An 18,236-nucleotide genomic window follows, 5' to 3' on the forward strand; every position below is an offset into this window, starting at 1 on the left:
CACTAAGAGATTAACCACACACAACACAGTTCAATCAACTTCGTCTATTAATTGTTTACTTTTTCGTCACAGTAGCAACATAATATCAATTATACGGTTGACACATCAACGACAATCGAGTATCCCGTAATCAAAAGAAAACAACCCAATCACCAAATTGACGAAGGTAAGGTCAAACAGAAAGTGAAAATCCAGGTGGTAAAGTGGTTCAGTTACAAACGTAGTGTCGAGTGATACTTATGGTGTAGTTCAAGAGGCATTAGATAAGTAAGCCCAAGAGAAAACAAGAATTAACTCTAGGTGCATGCCAAGCAGTTGGCACCCATTGCTCTGGAGATGACAAACCCGCACATCAAATGTTGCCTCGGTATATATGATTTTGGCACACTGAATGCGCAAGATGTTACCAGTAACATTGACAAGAGACACGAATTCAACGTCAAGTGAAATCGAAGAGAGCCGAGAAAGTAAAACGAAAGCCAAGAGACGAGAACAATCCTTTAAACCTCTTTTTCTTTCTTATTATCAACAAATACAAAGAATATGTAAAGGTTAATGTACAGGAGATCAACTTACAACATAGACACGAGAGAATGTACACCCTTTTTTCTTCTAAAAGAATTGGTTTACTACTAATATTAGAAGTGGCCATTTTCTACATGTCAAACCCCACAACTATCTGTGCTACAAACCACCAGAAAAGCAAACCTCGCTAACGTTCCTCTTCAAGTACACAGCGATAACGATACCGCCACCACCAAAACAAGTCCAATGCACCTTCCCGTTACACCAGCCCGAGAACTTCACAAACTTAGCTCCCTTTTTTTTCCCAGTAGAGTATCCTTTTTTTTTTACAGCTACAAGTATGCAGCAAAATATTCTTCTAAAATCTTCTGGACGTACAATTCATGGTTACTTCAAGCGAAAATCACGCCTGAATACTGTCAAGTTTTGGGTGAACTTGTCTCTGTTCTTTGTATCCAAGCTTCTAGTAACATCCACCATAAGCTTGTCAAAACACTCGGAAAGCCGTTGATGTTGATCCGCTTGCTGCAGGCCAATATCAAAAAGTGTCAAGTACATGTACTCGTGACAGTAACAATTTAAAACAGCTAAACAATTAATTCAGCGTTGCTCAAACACAAAAGTTAAGGTTTGACTCATCATATTAGCTTAGTCTTTTATTATTCAATTATATAACTCAAACAACCAAGAATGGAAGGCACAACTAACCTGTGAAGCCAAGATATGAACTTTCAAATCGGAGAATATCTGCAAGTCAGATACCATCTTTCAGTCAAATACAGCCATCAGAAGTGAAAAATTTTAAGACGATTAAAGAATTCCCTTCCAGCAAATGCAAGCTTGAAACTTTTAGCAAAGAAATCCAATGGTTCAGTAAGTTTTAAAGGTTTGTTTCTATCCACTCTCCCTTCTCTCTACCTCACTTATTTCTCTCTCTCTCATAAAAATAAAAAGCGGTATAAAACACAACCCAAGTAATTTGTATTGTCAGCTAAATTGAAGACGCTGATAAAAGAAGGAAAAAACAAGTTGGCCGACCACAATGAGTTGAACAAAAGACGTAAAGCACTGAATTCAAAGATGCAGCTTCTGTATTGAAACACAAACGAGAGTAAAGGACGGTATACTGTTAAGACAGGATGCAAACTTACAATATTCTAATGTCAAACATGTAAAGGACAAACAGTAACCAAGATTTACGGTTAGAGAAATAGAGAGACAGCTGCATTGTTTCCATATTTTCTAAAAGATATAAGCTAAAAACTAAAAACCATAAAGAAAAATGAAAATTTACTTTTAAAATTGGCAGAGGGGATAAGCATAAAGAATGTGTTTACTTTTCCTGCAGGTAAGATGATTTAAAACAGAAATGGCTTCAGGAAGCAGTAACACAAACACATGCGTACAGACTGAACAGGAAATATATAGCGTAATCATGTGAAGGTGGACCGTGGAACTGATTAATAAGAGGCATTTAAAAAACGATGTTGCAGACGAACATGTTGTGTATATGGCTAAAGAAAAGACTTGAACCAGTTACAATATACATGCACTCAAATAAAATACTACCTGCTCATTAATAAGTATCAAGCTTAGCATTGGTCTGCTAAAATTCCACTGGTTGTTACTTTCCTCGAATAAAACAATCTCAAACAGTGTCTTCAGTACCTTTACATATAAAATAACTCAGATTAGTCACCTAACCAAAACAGTTTAGTAACTATGGAGAATAACCACAAAATATTATCAGAGTTTGGCAACATAAAGAAAGCATAAGCAAATTCAATTCACCTTGCATGCATGGAGAATGATTTCATGCATAAATTTGACACGTAAACATATAAACTTTTTTTTCTCAATAGCTTTACATATCTTCAAGCGAACCAAAACCAAAGTCCCGAAGAGCATATATAAATCTATACCTAATCCTCCCAAGGGTCAGGCACACTTTTTCTTAATACAACAATGTATTTACACCAAGCGGTGGGGGAAAAATTGGCATCAAACTCGCCATCCACGAGATTCAAACCTAAGACCTCTCGCTTCCAAGTCCAAGCATGGGACTAGTTGAACTAAAACAATGCACAACACATGTTTACAATCCGGTTAGGCTTATGGATTTCCGCAGGTTATTATGTGACTAGGAGTTCAATGCCATTAAACTATGAGTACATCACACTTGTCATAGTTTCAGTTTTATTGTTTACTGATAATCACCAACAAGGTTCTGAAGTGTCACCTTATATAGCTGACTGAAAAAGAAAACTAAATACTAATAGAGCTACATTGTTTTCTTTTTTGGTGAACAAAAACCCATGCATCTTCAATATGTTAACGTCACAGAAGATAGATCTTGACGGTTTTTAGAGCTGAGTCTGATTTACAATGGAACAACAGTAAACAAACATTACACAGATAACCCATAACATAATTTAATTTAGGGCTCGTTTGGGAAGTGCTTTTAAATTACTGAAAGCACTTTTAGAGAAATTCTTTTGAAAACAATCCTTAATAAAAATGCAAGTTTGTCCTGGAGAAGCACTTGAAGTGCCTCTTGCAAGAAGCACATAACTGGTGCTTCTTGCAGGAAGCACTTCAAAGTGCTTTTGGAACCCATAAACATTTTTTTCTAAAAGCTCTTTCAATTCTTTAAATGCACTTCCAAACGAGCCCATATTTTTTCAGGTTACAACCATGTTAATATTTAACAAAAATATAATTACTCAACCATAAGAAATGCACATCTTAACAAAGAGTCTAGGACAAATAACAAAAAAGTAATACAGCATAAACATCCTTACTTCTGGAAACAAGTTGGGGCAGTCTGAAATGTGACGAGCAAGATTGACCGCAGTAGGTGATGTGGGTGCCTCACCCATGGTTATGTTGTTGAAGTAGAAAGCAGCCAAATTTTCAACCGCAGATGCACACTGGAGCAAAAGGTGAATAGTGAAAAAAATGTAAAATTAAATTGGCAAATGCAGACAAAAAAACTGGTGCTAGTTGGTAACACAGGATCATGTCGTCAAAAAACTTCTCCAGTGCAATAACTTTTTCCAAAATTTTTAACATTTGTGTAGCTTGTAAATTGCACAATTGTATTGGGAGAGAGCCTGGCTAACCATCATCGCATGTTGGTGATGGATGCACATATCAAAAGAGATAGAAGAAAGAACAAGACCTTGAAATGTCCAAGAACTAGATGGTGGAATCTAAAAGGGGAAAACAAGTCACTTTCAAAGAGAAAGTACTCGCCCAATACATTTGGGATACAGAGGGGAATGCTAGCCAAATGTGGGATTCCATGACTAGTTGTATCCGAAAAGTTGTAAAAGGGGTATTAGGAGAGTCCAAGGGCTTTGCTCCACCTCGAAAGGAATTTTGGTGGTGGAAGGAGGAGGTACAAGAAAATGTTAAGGCTAGAAAGGAATGCTGTAAAGCCTTGTATAGAACTAATGAAAACTGTGAAAGATATAAAATAGCGAAAAAAGAGGCAAAGAAAGCAGTGAGAGAAGCGAAGTTAGTGGCTTTTGACGGTATGTATAAGCGATTAGAGACTAAAGGAGGACAGTTGGATATCTATAAACTGACTAGAGAAGGGAAAGGAAGACAAGAGACTTGAATCAAGTACGGTACATCAAAGATGAGAATGGAAATGTTCTAGCTACGGAGAACGTGGTAAAAAACAAATGGAGAGCTTATTTTCATAATCTTTTCAATGAAGGACAGGAAAGGAGTACTTCTTTAGTGACTTGAGTAACTCGGAAGAGTGTATAAATTACTCCTACCGCCGAATCAGGAAAGAGGAAGTTGTAACTTTTTTTTTTTTTTCGGTAATGGAGGAAGTTGTAACTTTGAAAAAGATGAAACAAACAAAAGCAGTGGGTCCTGATGATATACCATTCGAGGTGTGCAAGGTCCTGGGAGAGGGGTATGGCATTGCTCACAATCCTTTTCAGTAAGATTTTGAAAACGAAGATGTCAAATGAGAGGAGAAAAAGCACATTGGTGCCTATCTACAAGAATAAGGGCAATATACAAAACTGCATGAACTACATGGTATCAAGTTAATCAGTCATACAATGAAACTTTGGGGGAGAGTAATTGAGCATAGACTGAGGCAAGAGACACGAGTCTCATACAATCAATACGGGTTCATGCTAGGGCGCTCGACTGTGTAGGCAATCTATCTCTTACCAAGATCAATGATATAGAGATAGGCAAAAAGATTTGCATATGGTCTTTTATAAGACCATAAATTTCGAAAAAAAACATATGAAGAGTCCTAAGAGAAGTTTTGGAGGATGTAGATAAGGAAGGACTACGAATAGCATATATCCATGAAATAAAGGATATGTACGATGGAGCAAGGACTGCAGTAAAAACTTATGAAGGACAAACTAAAAGCTTTCCCATAACCATTGGGTTACACCAAGGCTCAGCTTTAAGCCCTTATCTTTTTGCATTGGTATTGGATGAGTTAACAGACATATACAAGATGATCCCTTGGGGTATGCTTTTTGCAAATGATATAATGTTGACAAATGAAACACGGGAGGCAGTAATGCGAAGCTTAACCTTTGGTAGGAAGTGTTCGAATCTAAAACTCTTCGCCTAAGTAGGTCAAAGACATGGAGTGCAAGTTTAGTGGGAATGGGGGTCCAAATGAGATAGGGGTGAGGATTGGAGATCAGAAAGTACCAAAAAGTGAGCACTTTCGTTATCTTAGATCTATCTTGCAAAAGAACGAAGAATTGGATGAAGATCTCAAACATAGAACACAAGTTCGATGAATGAAGTGGAAGAGTAATTAGGTGTGTTGTGCGATCGACGTGTGCCACTAAAGCTCAAGGAAAAATTTTATAGGACGACAATAAGGCCAGCAATGTTTTATGGCACACAATGTTGGGCAGTCAAGCATCAATACATGCAAAAAATGAGTGTAGCAGAGATGAGAATACATCATTGGATGTGTGGGCACATGAGAAAAGATAGGACTAAGATAAAATGGGAGTGGCCGCAATTGAAGATAAGATGAGAGAAAATCGGTTTATGTGGTTTGGACATGTGAACCGAAGACCTATAGATGTTTGAGTTAGAAGATGCGATTATAAGACAGGGGCTCAGGGCAAGAAGGTAAAAGAGGACCTAGGAAGACTTGGAGAGAGAATCTAAGAAAAGACATGGAGTGCTTGGAGCTAACGGAAGACTTGGCACAAAACCGAGCGCAGTGGCGCTTTAGGATTCATACAACCAACCCTACTTAGTGGGATAAGGCTTTGTTGTTGGTGTTGTTGTCGTCTTCTATAAAACTCCTACAACGTTCAATGTTTGGAAGTTTAACACTTGGCACTTAGCAATGGCCAACTGTTGATCATTTGGGGCTTTTCCACTACCTCACGGTAACATATTGAAAGTTTCCGAAGACTGATAAGGTATGGGTAAGAAATTACTCTTGAGGGAGTACAAATGCAGGCAACGTAAGGTTTTAAGTTTATTCCAAATCATGACTTGCGTCCTCGATAGCACAAGATGATTTATAAATTTCAGGTTAGTTTTACTTTTGCTTGGACACATTTTTCTATCTGGCCTTCTAGTTCTGAACTGAATAGAGGAAAACAAATGTAAAAGAAGCTCAGTAACAAGTTGTTCTTTGAAAGTGAAGCCTTAAATTTGAGACATGCGGATGATGATAGAATTGATTTTGTTATAAAATAGAGACCTAACACATACCTGTGATGCAATACCCGTATCTAGACCTTTAATTCCAGATTCAAGGGATCCAACTATATGCAGAAAAGTACTGGTATCCAGATTCAGTATATAAACTATATGGCTGTTGAATAAAACCTCCAAGAATGCAAAATAGGCCTTTGACAACTGCAAAGGGTAAGAAATCCAAATAAAGAACACCTTCCAAATTTTAGGCAAGAGGAAAAACTTAAAGAAAGATAAAATTAAAGAGTTTTATATCTGCAATTTATTTTAATCAAGTAAACAGAGTAAGATTTTTAAGCGTTAAAAAGCATCAGCATGACAGAATTTTTAGCAGGGACAAACTAAAAAATAGGATAGCATAAATTTCAGACTTCATAAATTGCACACTCAATGTTCAGAGCCACACGTTTTCTCACTTCCCATTGTTTCTTAGAAATTGAAAAGAAAAACAGTTTTTAGCCTCTAAAAGCACCGATATGGAATAGTGCATAAAAATGAAAACTACCAATAAAAAAAAATTAAAAATAAAAAGAAGAAGTTGTTTTCAATTTCAAGTTTTTGCTCCATACATTCACCTGCATTCTCCACCGAAATCATATCAAACAACTCCAACCTATACTCAAAACTAATAGATGCAAAGACTAACAAGCATGAGTAAATGTACCTTCCGGAATGCCAATACATCAGCCAAAGGAATTGATAATGTCATCTTCAGTGCAATATCAAGTGCATCAGCAAGCGCTCTATCACCATATAGCTCAAAAACCCCAAAGTTGACATAGTTTCCAGCAAGAGCTATCAGTTGGAAAACATCCTAAAGTCAGCTCATAACATAACATTTGTACAAGGAGCTATTTATTTATTTTTAGTTCAATAGGGAAAGCAGGGGAAGAGCCACTACAGGATTGATATTTAAAAACTAGTACCAACAATGCTGTGGTAGAGTCAAAAAATGAATTGAAAGTACAACTTTGCAAAAGAACTTTATTCTTTTGTCTGATGTTTTCAATTTGGGATGAACAGTATAAGGAAAAGAAAAAACAACTTGAGATGTTCTTCTAAAACACAGACCAAAACAAAACAAAAAAAAAAAAAAAAAAAAAAAAAAAAAAAAGGCAATTGAAAAACACAAGATAAACATCAGCTTCCTTTTAGTATTCCAATTCATTCACTTTGAGCTTGGCTGTTGAACTAAGAAAATTGATGGGTTTCCTCTAATATTTTAATCAATAATACATGTTCAGCATCTTTAAGGGGCTGTTTGGAATCCTTATGGTATCCAATTTTTTGTTTTCAGAAAATGATTAATGAAGCTAAATAGTACATTACTTCATTAGTTTCATAAAAAACAAAAATTGGATCCAAGTGAAGAAAGTTGAGGCACCATAAAACCAATTGGCAATATGAGGAGTAGCCCATTACCATGAAGAAAGTCGAGGTTCACCATAAAACCAATTGGCAAAATGGGGAGTCGCCCAATTACTTATAAGCACATTCAATGTCCCTTCTTTGCCCAATGTGGAATTAATACTCTCACCACCAAGCATACCAAACAGCTGCTACACTTTGCACTAAATTCAATCCAAACGCTAAAACCTTACATGATTCTATTAATCCTTTCAAGAGCCAAAAGTTTTAACTTTTTTTAAGCATAAACATCTTATTGTTTAGTCACACTGACCACCGTTCTAAACCAACAAACCATAAACAACCTTCACTGTGTACCCACATTAGTCACAAGACTCACAACTTGAGATTGACAAGTTTGCAACACCAAGTTTGTAAACAGTTGAAGGATTACCAAAAAAAGTTAAACAGTCCATTAGCCAACTAATAAATTACGATTTATTCATGCTCTTGATAGACTTTCCTTCATTAGGTCTAGGTTGTTTTACTGCTTATCCTGCACCCAGAAATGTGATTCTAACTATCTGCAGACTACAGATTACACCATTTGGGTGCAGTATAATTTTTTTTCCAACCAAAGTGAACAATAAAGAAAAAACCCACAGCTATACATCAGATGTTCAAGAATATACATGCAAGAAGTGCAGTATAAACAGAGTGATAACTGTCATACAAAACTGATAAAACATTCTCGAAAAAGTAGCTTACTATTCAGAACTGAATAGAGATACAAGTATACCTAGTGAATAACCATGCAATTGATGATCCAACAAAGTGATTACTGTTGCAAGAAACAAGAAGTTTGGACTCACCCCTTGTAAGAATAGTTAAAGAAATCCAAATTCCCTTGTATTTGAAGCCATATATATCAGCAACATTTGGAAGAGACAAAATTCTTGACCCATATGCAACAATCAGTTTACTGACTTCTCGAAAAAGAAGTATTCCATTAGGAGAAGATGAATCAAAAGTCAAGCGTTGGGCTTTGTTCAATGCAAACTCAGCCATGAATTTCAACAAAGGGGTGGTCACCTGCAGCATTAATTGGGCAAATATTGAGAAAACATAACACAATTAACTTTGCAAGAAGTAAGAAAGGAATCAAATGTAGCCGAGAGAAATCTGCTTCCTGTTTCCATTGTATTCTAAAATGCTCAAAACAATCAAGAAATATTATCTAACCCTACCTGATCTCTTATAGCTAAAAACTATAGTGCAAACAAGAAACACAGACTTATGTTTCAAAAGACTTTTTCATTTATTTATTTTAAAAGCCTTCTGAAATGTAGAATTCTCCAACTAGTAAAAAAGTTCAATTTCGAAGTATGAAATTTTGGATTATGCTTTGTTTGCTTAAGCACGTATCCTTGGTTTTTCAACAAAGGAAGCAGTTATCCTTTACCTCTGGTGTATCAGACCAGTGCAAGATGCCTTTCAAAAGAAGTGGCATGTGTGCAGGATACAACCAATCAAACAGAAAGCCATAAGTTCTGCGACTGAAGATATCCAAAGAAGAGCATAAGAATAAGAAATTGTTAAGCCTTAGAAATTTGATACAGAAAATGAAAAAAGCACCTACCTATTTGTGGCCATGGCAATTCCTCTAAGGTCTCTCGTCAACGCAATTAATCCATACTTTACAGCATCAGTACGAAACATTGAATCAGGAGTTGATTCCAGATTGACAAAAACCTGAAGTACCACATATAGTACAAGAGTAACAATCCATACAATACCAAAGTAGACAGTATCTAGTGTGTGTAGTTAAGCATTTTAAAGAGCACACAGGAATATCTGTGCAGATTCTGCAGCATGCACATATGAAACATTTTTTATTGCATGTTTGTGTTTGTATGTGTGTGAGAGAGAGAGAAAGAAGAGAGAGAGAGAGAGAGAGAGAGAGAGAGAGAGAGAGAGAGAGAGAGAGAGAGTACTTGCAAAAGTGGAGCCATGGAAGATCTAAATTTGACAGGGCTGTCTTCCATGAATATTAACCAGCCAATTATGTAATAGAAAGTTGTTCTGCTGCGAGAACATCTATACTCTTCGAGAAAAGGGAAATGCTCCCTCTGAAAAGAGAAATTCAAAGTGAGAACTTTTCAACCGAGATACAGGATTCTGTTCAAGATATTCAAATCAAAAGTGTAAATGCAAAAGAAAGATATTTCAGATATGGATTTACAGTATGATTCGCAAGTATAAATTTGACAGTATCCAACTTCAAGAGTAGCTTGCCACTCATGTATCTGCCAAAATAATTACTCTTACAATAAGCAAAATATGATAATGGAAGCTAGGCTCTCTTAAGCCACCAAGCACTCCAATGCCCCAAAAGATATACAGAAGAAAAAGAACTAACCCAGATGCCAGCTCCAAGAACAAACTTAGGGTGTGACCAATGACCTCCTCGTTCTGAAAATAGGCAAGAATTAAAATGCAAAAATGATATCCATATATATTTAGTGTGAGTAAAGCATGAAAAGGATTTCACCTCCGTGTAACATTTCAGGTTTGTAGCAATCTTGCCAACAATGACATTTAACATTAAAAGATGATCATGGAGTCCAAGAAGCTCAGAAAGACGGGCATATAACTGCTGCAACAAATGGAGAAGCCTCAAGAAGAATGTTAACTTAACTTTAAAGAATGCCAGGAAAAGCTTAATTACCCTCGAAGAATGCATGGCCTGATCACCCACATATGACTTCCGAAAATGTTGAAAAAAGGTAAGAATTGCACGATCAAGTCTTTGCTTGCTTGTTTCACCATATCTCTGCCAAATGCCAGGGTTGAACAGTTTTCATTAATTTTGAAAGTAAGAAAAAAAATAAATAGGCAATCTTAAAGTTGAATATCACTCTTAACACCGAGTAATTTGGTTGAATATATTAACCAAAGTGCTTGACGCCCAATGCAGAGTTTTAAAGTGCACACATTCATTTATATCAAACCATGACAAAAACCGTAACACTTTAGGTAAAGAAAGATAAGAAAAATCTAGATTTAGAAGGTAAGTATTTGATTAATATATCTAATATTCAGAAAGAGGTCATTCCTGCTGCTGTACCTGGCACTGTACCCCACTGTCAGTGACATTTATTAATTGCAAGATGCGCGCTGAAAGTTCTGCATCAAGTACTTCTTGTGATTCAGTACTGCAAGGAAAAAATAAAACAATAAAAATCTTCCATGGTAGCAATGAAGGGAAATGCAAAATGAATGAAAAGGAGGTAAACGCAGGTTTTTTTGGTCAAGAAAGTTGTTTAGTTTTCTTTACCTGCACCCAGTACATTGTTTTATCTTGAGAATTGCAGCAACTATGTGAACAATCCAAGCAAGTTTTGCTTCAATAATAGAGAGGTCACTGGTATCACTGGTCTGAACTCGAGCTCTTTCCTGTTCAAGTCAGAAGAATTGGTTAAAAACATGAAGTCCAGAAATTTTTCTTTTCAATTTCCAAGAGGCATCCATCACTATAAATACCCATACCGTGTAGACTTGCAAAAGAGGCTCCACTATGCTTATTATATACAAACTACTGCTTTCGTACTGCAACAAAATAGAGAAGGTCATAGAGGCAACTAACAAATTCAGATCAGTTCCACGTGTCTAAGTCAAAATATGTATTTTAAATGCATTTTTATCAAATAGAAAATAGTTGTTTGACGAATTGGAAAACCATAACTTCCTCAGATTGAAAAAGAGAAGCACATAAAGAGGTGAACCTGGAATCTACAGAGGTATGTAAAACAATCCAACTGATCTTGAAGAAGTTCAACGTTGTCTAATGGGTTTTCAGAAAGATCATCAAGCGAACCATCCTGTAAAATAGTAAGAAGATATAGAACTTTCTTAAATTTGAACATAAAATTACAGTACTGGCAGTAAAAGTTCTGGTGTTTACCTGAACGGAGTTAAATCTTGATGTGATGAAACCTTCAGTAATCTTAGGTACAAATTCATCGAGCATGCTGGGTGCATCACCTTTCAAGTATGGTACAGATGTCACCAATCTAGACCAAAGTCCTAAAAGGTAGTATACACTGCTGCTGGCCCACTGAAAAGAAGACAGTTTCAGTAATGCAAGTTGTAATTTTTCAACCCGCATAATTAGTTCCAGCTACCAAGCACTATTAGGTACCATAGATGATGACATTCATGTATAACGGCACTGTCATTAGGACAACTATTCGTTGTTGGATGCAATTTGGACTGTATAGCTAAAGCAAAAGAGATAGTCTGTGTGTTAGAGAAACAGTGGGAGTGACAACTGGAAATTATAAGATAAGAGTAACTACAACTAAAAACTACAAATGACTAGATGCACCTAACCAAATGAAGATTAATGTAAACAGAAGGTAAGGGATTGCAAGCCCAATCAAGACTCACATGGTATGAAGCCAAAACCCATAAATCTACAAAACTAAGATTTAGGAGACTGTAGAGACCGACTTATCGTGGAAGAGTTTTCATTTGACAGCATAGTATACAATATTCTTTTCCTAACGCTTAGAAAAAAGTTATGAAAGCCATTCAACCTTCCAGGAGTGCAAAGACTTTAACGTGAATTCTGCTACTAAACGTATCCAGTCACTATAGCCTTCCACAGTCACAAGCTCTGACAACTGCGGCAAATTTAGAAGTTCAGTAAGCATAACCAGTAAACTAGATCAACTCAAGGAAAGATTACATACCAGAAAATAAATTTCATAATAACCACAAAGAAAGTACAAACTATCTATGTAAAATCTCACGTCATAATCAAAGCTACATGCGTAAGGCGTAAGTTTCATCTTTTCAAGGTACAAATCAATGTCATCTAAATATAAATCCAAAATGAAAATGTAGGTATATTTACGGAGTAATTTACATCCGTGCAATATTCATTAAGCTCACTTCATTTGGACGAGTGACACAAAATACCATGAAAGACTCTAAGGTCTTACTAAAGAAAAAGCCTGATGTCAAAATTACCAAAAAGAAGAAAGATTACCTGATAATTCACTCGGAATCGTCCAAGAAGACGACAATACTCATGGTAATTATCATGATCAGCAAGACCTGATTTCCAGTTCAACAAATCATTATAAAAACCCAACAGATAAAAGAAAACACACACTAGTAAAACATAAATTTAGGGCTGTTGATTAAGTTTTTGCACGTAGTGGGATAAGGCTTCATATAGCCGATTATTTGTTGTTTGTTGTTTGTTGTTGATTAAGTATTAGCACTCACAAGTGCCTAAAATTCAGATAATATCTACCTTAAGTATAATATAGATACAGGACCAACCAATAAATAACTACTACAATCTAGAAATTTGGGCCAGGGTCTACCGATACCCCCACGATACAGTCTAACAAGTAGCGGATATGCAAAGTATTGTTGATTTTTCCTATTTTGTAGACTATGAGAAACGGCAACGATACTCGATAGGACATGGTCAAGATACAGCTAGGGGATATTAAGTTTTTGTAACTTTTGGGGATGGTGTTTAAAAATTTAGAACAAGGCGAAGTCAAAGTTTAAATTTTCAGAAGTTTATTTTAAAGCCATTCCTCTCTTCTCTTCTATATGGTGAAAGATGAACATGAATCTTTCTCTTTTCTGATTTATTTTATGTTGTGAAGTATGAACTTACGATGGAATCAGCATGCTTTTTTAATGTCTTGTATTTTTTTAATGTCTTTTCTAATATATTTTATTTAATTTCCAAGTCGTATTCTGTGCAGCATAGACAGGTACGAATCTGTCCACAGTTGTTATGCAAGAGTGAGAAAAGCACGAAGGGGAAACAATCAAATTTAGGAAGTTATTGAGAAAAATATCTAGGAAGTTAATAACTATCAAAAATACACAAATGCTGTACACTTCTATCACATAAACAAACTACTTCACATTCAGCACAATTAGAGTAAGATGCATGACAATCAAAAGGAAAAAGGGCTAAGCCAACGGCACCTTGCCCAGTTTGTAGGATTTCTTTGGTTCCTGTGATTAAATGAGACAGAAACTTTGAACGGGTAGGATCACTCGTAAACAAAGAACGTCTAACAGAAGCTAGTCGCACCAAGCACTCCAGTGCCTATAAAGAATAACAGTAAAAACTCGATTACGATGTTAAACAGTAAAAATCATGAATAATAACAAATAAAATTTCAAATGGTAGGAAAAGAAACTTTTTACTCCAACAAACAAAGATAAGTTTTAGACATTAAAGGACAGAAGTTCCACCACTGTACGCTTGCACATACAAGACTGCATGTGGTTGCAGGTAATCAAGAACTAATAAAAAATATCTTGCACCAGCAATAAATTAGCCATTATGACAAGGATCCGATTCACAATACATCAGCAATAAATTATCCCACGAGAGACAGTTTTCTTTGCTTATTCTTTTTCTAATCAAATAAGGTCCTAGAAATCATCAGCAATTGGTGAAGAAGAAAAATCACATGTACTAACCTCCTTTGAAAGGGGGGGCTTTGTATTGGCATAGTAATCAAAGAAGACTTGAAGTGTTGCAGGATCCTCCAATGTTGACTTCCAACCCGATGGAATCTGTAAGATTAACAGTTACATTCTTATTATGATTCACTGCATAAGACTCGTCGACAGACCTTTAAATGGTTAACAATCCAAAAGAAACAAGGATAATACCTGAACAGTACCAAATTCTTCAGAACTTTCATCAAGTGAGGTCCCAACAAAATCAAAAGATAGGCATTTCAGTGAAAGCGAAAGAGCCAACTCTTGCAATTGATTTGCAACTGTGCATCACAAAATCAACCAGACCAATCAAACAAGAATTACAATAAATATAAAGTAGTGGTAAGGGGTAATCCAAACAGGTTAAGATCCACTGCCAACATCTTACCATTACTTTCCAGTTGACGCAAAGAAGTCAAGGATATTTGGAATATTTGAAAGAGAGACTCATCCCTGAAGGAGCACGCAACCCTCCGATGATGCGTTGAAGGCAACCCAGGATTAAGCTGAACATTTATCAAGTAATGAAAAAACAAACAAATGTTAATCAAATACAAAATAAACAAGCACATGTTAATAGCCAAGTTAAAATTTCATTAAACGCAATGTAGTCTGCAAGTTAATTGTCTAAGTCTCCCTATGTTACATTTTTAATGGATTTGGTGTCATAAATTAGTCTTTAGAATTCCTAAGCATATTAATGCGGACCTTTCCAGATTCATGTACCAATTAAGCCTATAAAGGGGATAAATTGTAAGCTTTTGAATTCAGATTGTTAGTGAAACAGAAATTCTGGATTTCCGAGCTTGTGTGTGAGGCACAACAACCTTGGAGTGATTCCAAGGCACCTGTTATTGTAATGCTGAAGGCTGGTGTGATGCCGGAATTTTTCTAATTTCTCTATTGGAGTGGTTCCAGTACACCTTTGGTGAAATGCCAAAGGCCTGGGTGAAGTCCGTATCTCTTCTATTTCTCTATCCCTTCCTATTGTCCTACATTTTTTAAAAGGAAAGGCCCTTTCAAAGAAACAAACAAAAAAAGGTTTAATTTTTATAAAAATTGGAATGTTACAACTCCAAAACAATAGTGAAACTAATCAAATAACAATATGCCTATAGATGTTCGACCAAGGGCAAACTTTGAGTGCTTAAACTAGCCTCTCTCAGTGTTCTTGAACAAAAAAATAAATTAATAAATATTCACACCGTACACTATCATATATCCATGTAACGATGCCCTGAAGAAACTTCAGGATGATATTGCAACAAGAAATAATGGAAACGGAGTGGAAATCTTATGTAACCGAAAAGTAACATCTCGTAATAATGATGAGATAAAGGGGCACAAATTAAAATCAAACCTGACTCATCTCAGACACAAGTTGGTTTAGTATCTTCAAACCAATGGCATAGTGATCAGATGTTGCCTGGTAAAACAAATTTTTTATGAGTTACTCATCTGAAAGATATAATGACGAAGAACATATAAAAAAATAAGTAACACAACCACTTAAATCACTCTGTAGTAACAGTTAAATCTACTCGTTATCTATATACTCTGATTCCTCTACAGTTCTAAGAGAGCATTATTACAACGAAAATGGAGCACATGAACTTCAAGATGGTAAGATGGATATCGAGCAACATTAGAAAAATAAAAATGTAACAAAGGAAATGACCACATTAGTAAAGATGAGCTGGCACTCTATGTAGCAATACAGTTGATGGGGTCCAAACAATAGCCCGATTACTGGAGGACAAAAGTTGCCTATGTGCAATATAGGGCTTATAAAAAATACTAGTCTGACTCTTGTTGTATGTAAAAAAAAAAAAAAGTGCATGCAACATCCCAAAAATTGAGTTTAGGTAAAAATAAGGAACAGAAGATGAAATTTTTAGATACTTACAGAAAAACAAGGCCTTGGATAGAGCTAAATAGTAAGAGATATACATGTACAAGAAGATAACCAATTAATATTTAATTCTTAAATTCCAGAATTATAGACCAAGGATAAGGTGGCCACAATGTGTTAAATACAATGCAATCATAGATACAACTAAGGTAATGTTGTAGAGCGATGCACCTTTCTATAAACCAGTTATATAATCAACAATATGACCGGAAACAAATAAGGTATTGTAAGTAATCTCATTTCCTCTATACAGTGTTTTGGTTTTTAATAGAAAATAAAAATTATTTAAATCCCAAGCAATTACAAGCATGCTGTCCATTACAAACAAAATAGCGAATGTAATAAAGCTTTAACAATCCAATGACTACCACAGAATTTAGATAAAACTGCTTCTAAGTCCAAAAAAATAAAAAACCCAGCAAAGTTAGTCTTTGTCTCTACACTTACACCCGATTTACAATCTCTAGACCAGAAGGAAGGAGCTGGAATTTTGAGCCAGAGAGCGTACTCCCGTGTAAGTCCTATTTAGAAAAGCTGGTATGCGCTAGGGAATTTTCGCATCATGCATTTTCTGGTGGCAAGATTCTGGGGATTTTGTGAGATAAAGTTTCACTTTAGACCTTTTTAATGGTTATCGGTTTCTTCTGAGTCTTAGGATGTCCCGTTGTTCTTTATCTATGAGAATAGGAAGGATGTTGTCAATTGAGATTCTGTTTAGCTTAGTTTCAATGTACTATGATTTTGTTTGTCTGGTCTCTGGTTGATAATGTTTTCTTGCAGTATTTTATTCAGTAGCCAGTTTGTTTACAGTCATCTTTACCTACTCGAAACTCTCTTGGTAATACTGCTTATAACGCAACAACAGTGCCATAGTATCATACAAATTAGTTCAAGATCGAAGACATTACAAGTTATAAACAGAAAGTCATATAACCTGATTCAAGAAGTTCATTGACTGTTTCACCACATCCCGGAATCGATCATCATCAAACCACCCAAACTTGGTGAGTCGACATAAGAGTAGGACTAAAGAGGCAGTCACGAATGGCTGCAACTCGCGTCCTCGAGTGGCCAAATAGTTAATAAGGTAATTCCCTACAACAAAGATTCCACATTGTTCAACTCCAATAAGATGCAAACAACAAAGCAAACCCGCCAAACGAATACAAGTAAAGGAAGATTCCTACGGATGTCGAGACGAAGCTGCAGAGCAAGTTTTTGCTCAGTGACTTGCTTCAACAAGCTAGAACTAGCCAGCATCAACGCGTAGGGAGTCATGGCATTGTCGAGAATGTACTGGCACTGCGAAATGTATTCTATGTTCACCGAAAAGCATTTGAGAGTGTTCTCGGCATGAGCCCTTTCGACCGAGTCCTGTGAATTGTACAACCTCTCACACAACGCCTCCAGTTGCCTTAAACCCTCCATCTCTTCGAAAACTCCTATGATTCATCAATCACCAATAAACCAAAACCTCAGATGACACTCTTAAACCCAACAAAACAAAAATGCAATCTTTACTAAAAACACAACTGAAATGTTCAAATGTCAGACACAGACAACCACGATCATATATTTCCCCGAGTTGCATGGTTCGTCGATTTACCTTCCGACAGAGGACCCGGGCGTTTCGCGACCTAGGTTGCCAGAAGCTACTGCCGCCGACTCGATCTCCGATTGCGGCCCAACGATGCTTCACGGCCTCAATTCGTTTGGCGGCTTTGGGATTGGAATTTCTGGTGCAATGGCCAGACAGAGCGAGCAGAGAGCACAGAGCAGTGAGCACGACTGAGTATTTTTATTTCTTTTTGTAGAGAAGACGGGCCCGTTAACTTTAGACACGGCAGGCAACGAATTTACATCTGTCTAAAATTTATAAAGGATATATTTACCAAGTCCACGTCCCCAATAACGTCAAAAACGATATCAATGTGTTGTAAACTTTTCTAATTTAAATGTGATTGTGTAAATCTTAGATTAGATTTAATTCTAGTTATCATTTCCTATTATAACCTATATTCCTTGGAGATGAAGGAATTTCTTCTCTCGTTTTACTACTATAAATAAAAGCACTATGTAGAAAGGATAAAACACACATTCCCTTACAATTATACAAACACATCTCTCTCAATCTCTCTACCCTTGTCACCGGCCCCTTTAACCTTGTCAGATAAAATAGGTTATA

General features: G+C 36.2%; 1 protein-coding gene across 3 annotated transcripts; it reads right to left on the minus strand.

Moving 5' to 3' along the window:
* Positions 1-496: 496 nt before the first annotated feature.
* Positions 497-17,868, minus strand: LOC137734033 (uncharacterized). Of its 3 annotated transcripts, none has more exons than XM_068473279.1 (29): positions 17,658-17,868; positions 17,239-17,493; positions 16,986-17,146; positions 15,500-15,565; positions 14,528-14,645; positions 14,311-14,420; positions 14,116-14,211; positions 13,612-13,735; positions 12,644-12,711; positions 12,189-12,275; positions 11,555-11,707; positions 11,376-11,471; positions 11,140-11,199; positions 10,928-11,046; positions 10,718-10,805; positions 10,319-10,423; positions 10,142-10,243; positions 10,010-10,062; positions 9,833-9,896; positions 9,585-9,719; positions 9,230-9,342; positions 9,053-9,146; positions 8,463-8,682; positions 6,908-7,038; positions 6,259-6,405; positions 3,327-3,455; positions 2,095-2,193; positions 1,234-1,272; positions 497-1,050 (listed from the first exon to the last, which is right to left on the minus strand). In XM_068473279.1, the coding sequence occupies exons 2-29, from the start codon at positions 17,477-17,479 to the stop codon at positions 913-915; spliced, it is 3,156 nt and encodes a 1,051-aa protein (XP_068329380.1). In that variant the 5' UTR covers positions 17,480-17,493; positions 17,658-17,868; the 3' UTR covers positions 497-912. The 3 variants fall into 3 exon arrangements, with proteins under 3 accessions (XP_068329380.1, XP_068329381.1, XP_068329379.1); XM_068473280.1 differs by having other exon boundaries at positions 9,053-9,140; positions 10,142-10,246; XM_068473278.1 differs by having other exon boundaries at positions 10,142-10,246.
* Between the last annotated feature and the right edge of the window lie 368 nt (positions 17,869-18,236).

Source organism: Pyrus communis, chromosome 5 (genome assembly GCF_963583255.1).
Source record: "Pyrus communis chromosome 5, drPyrComm1.1, whole genome shotgun sequence".
NCBI classification, from domain to species: domain Eukaryota; kingdom Viridiplantae; phylum Streptophyta; class Magnoliopsida; order Rosales; family Rosaceae; genus Pyrus; species Pyrus communis.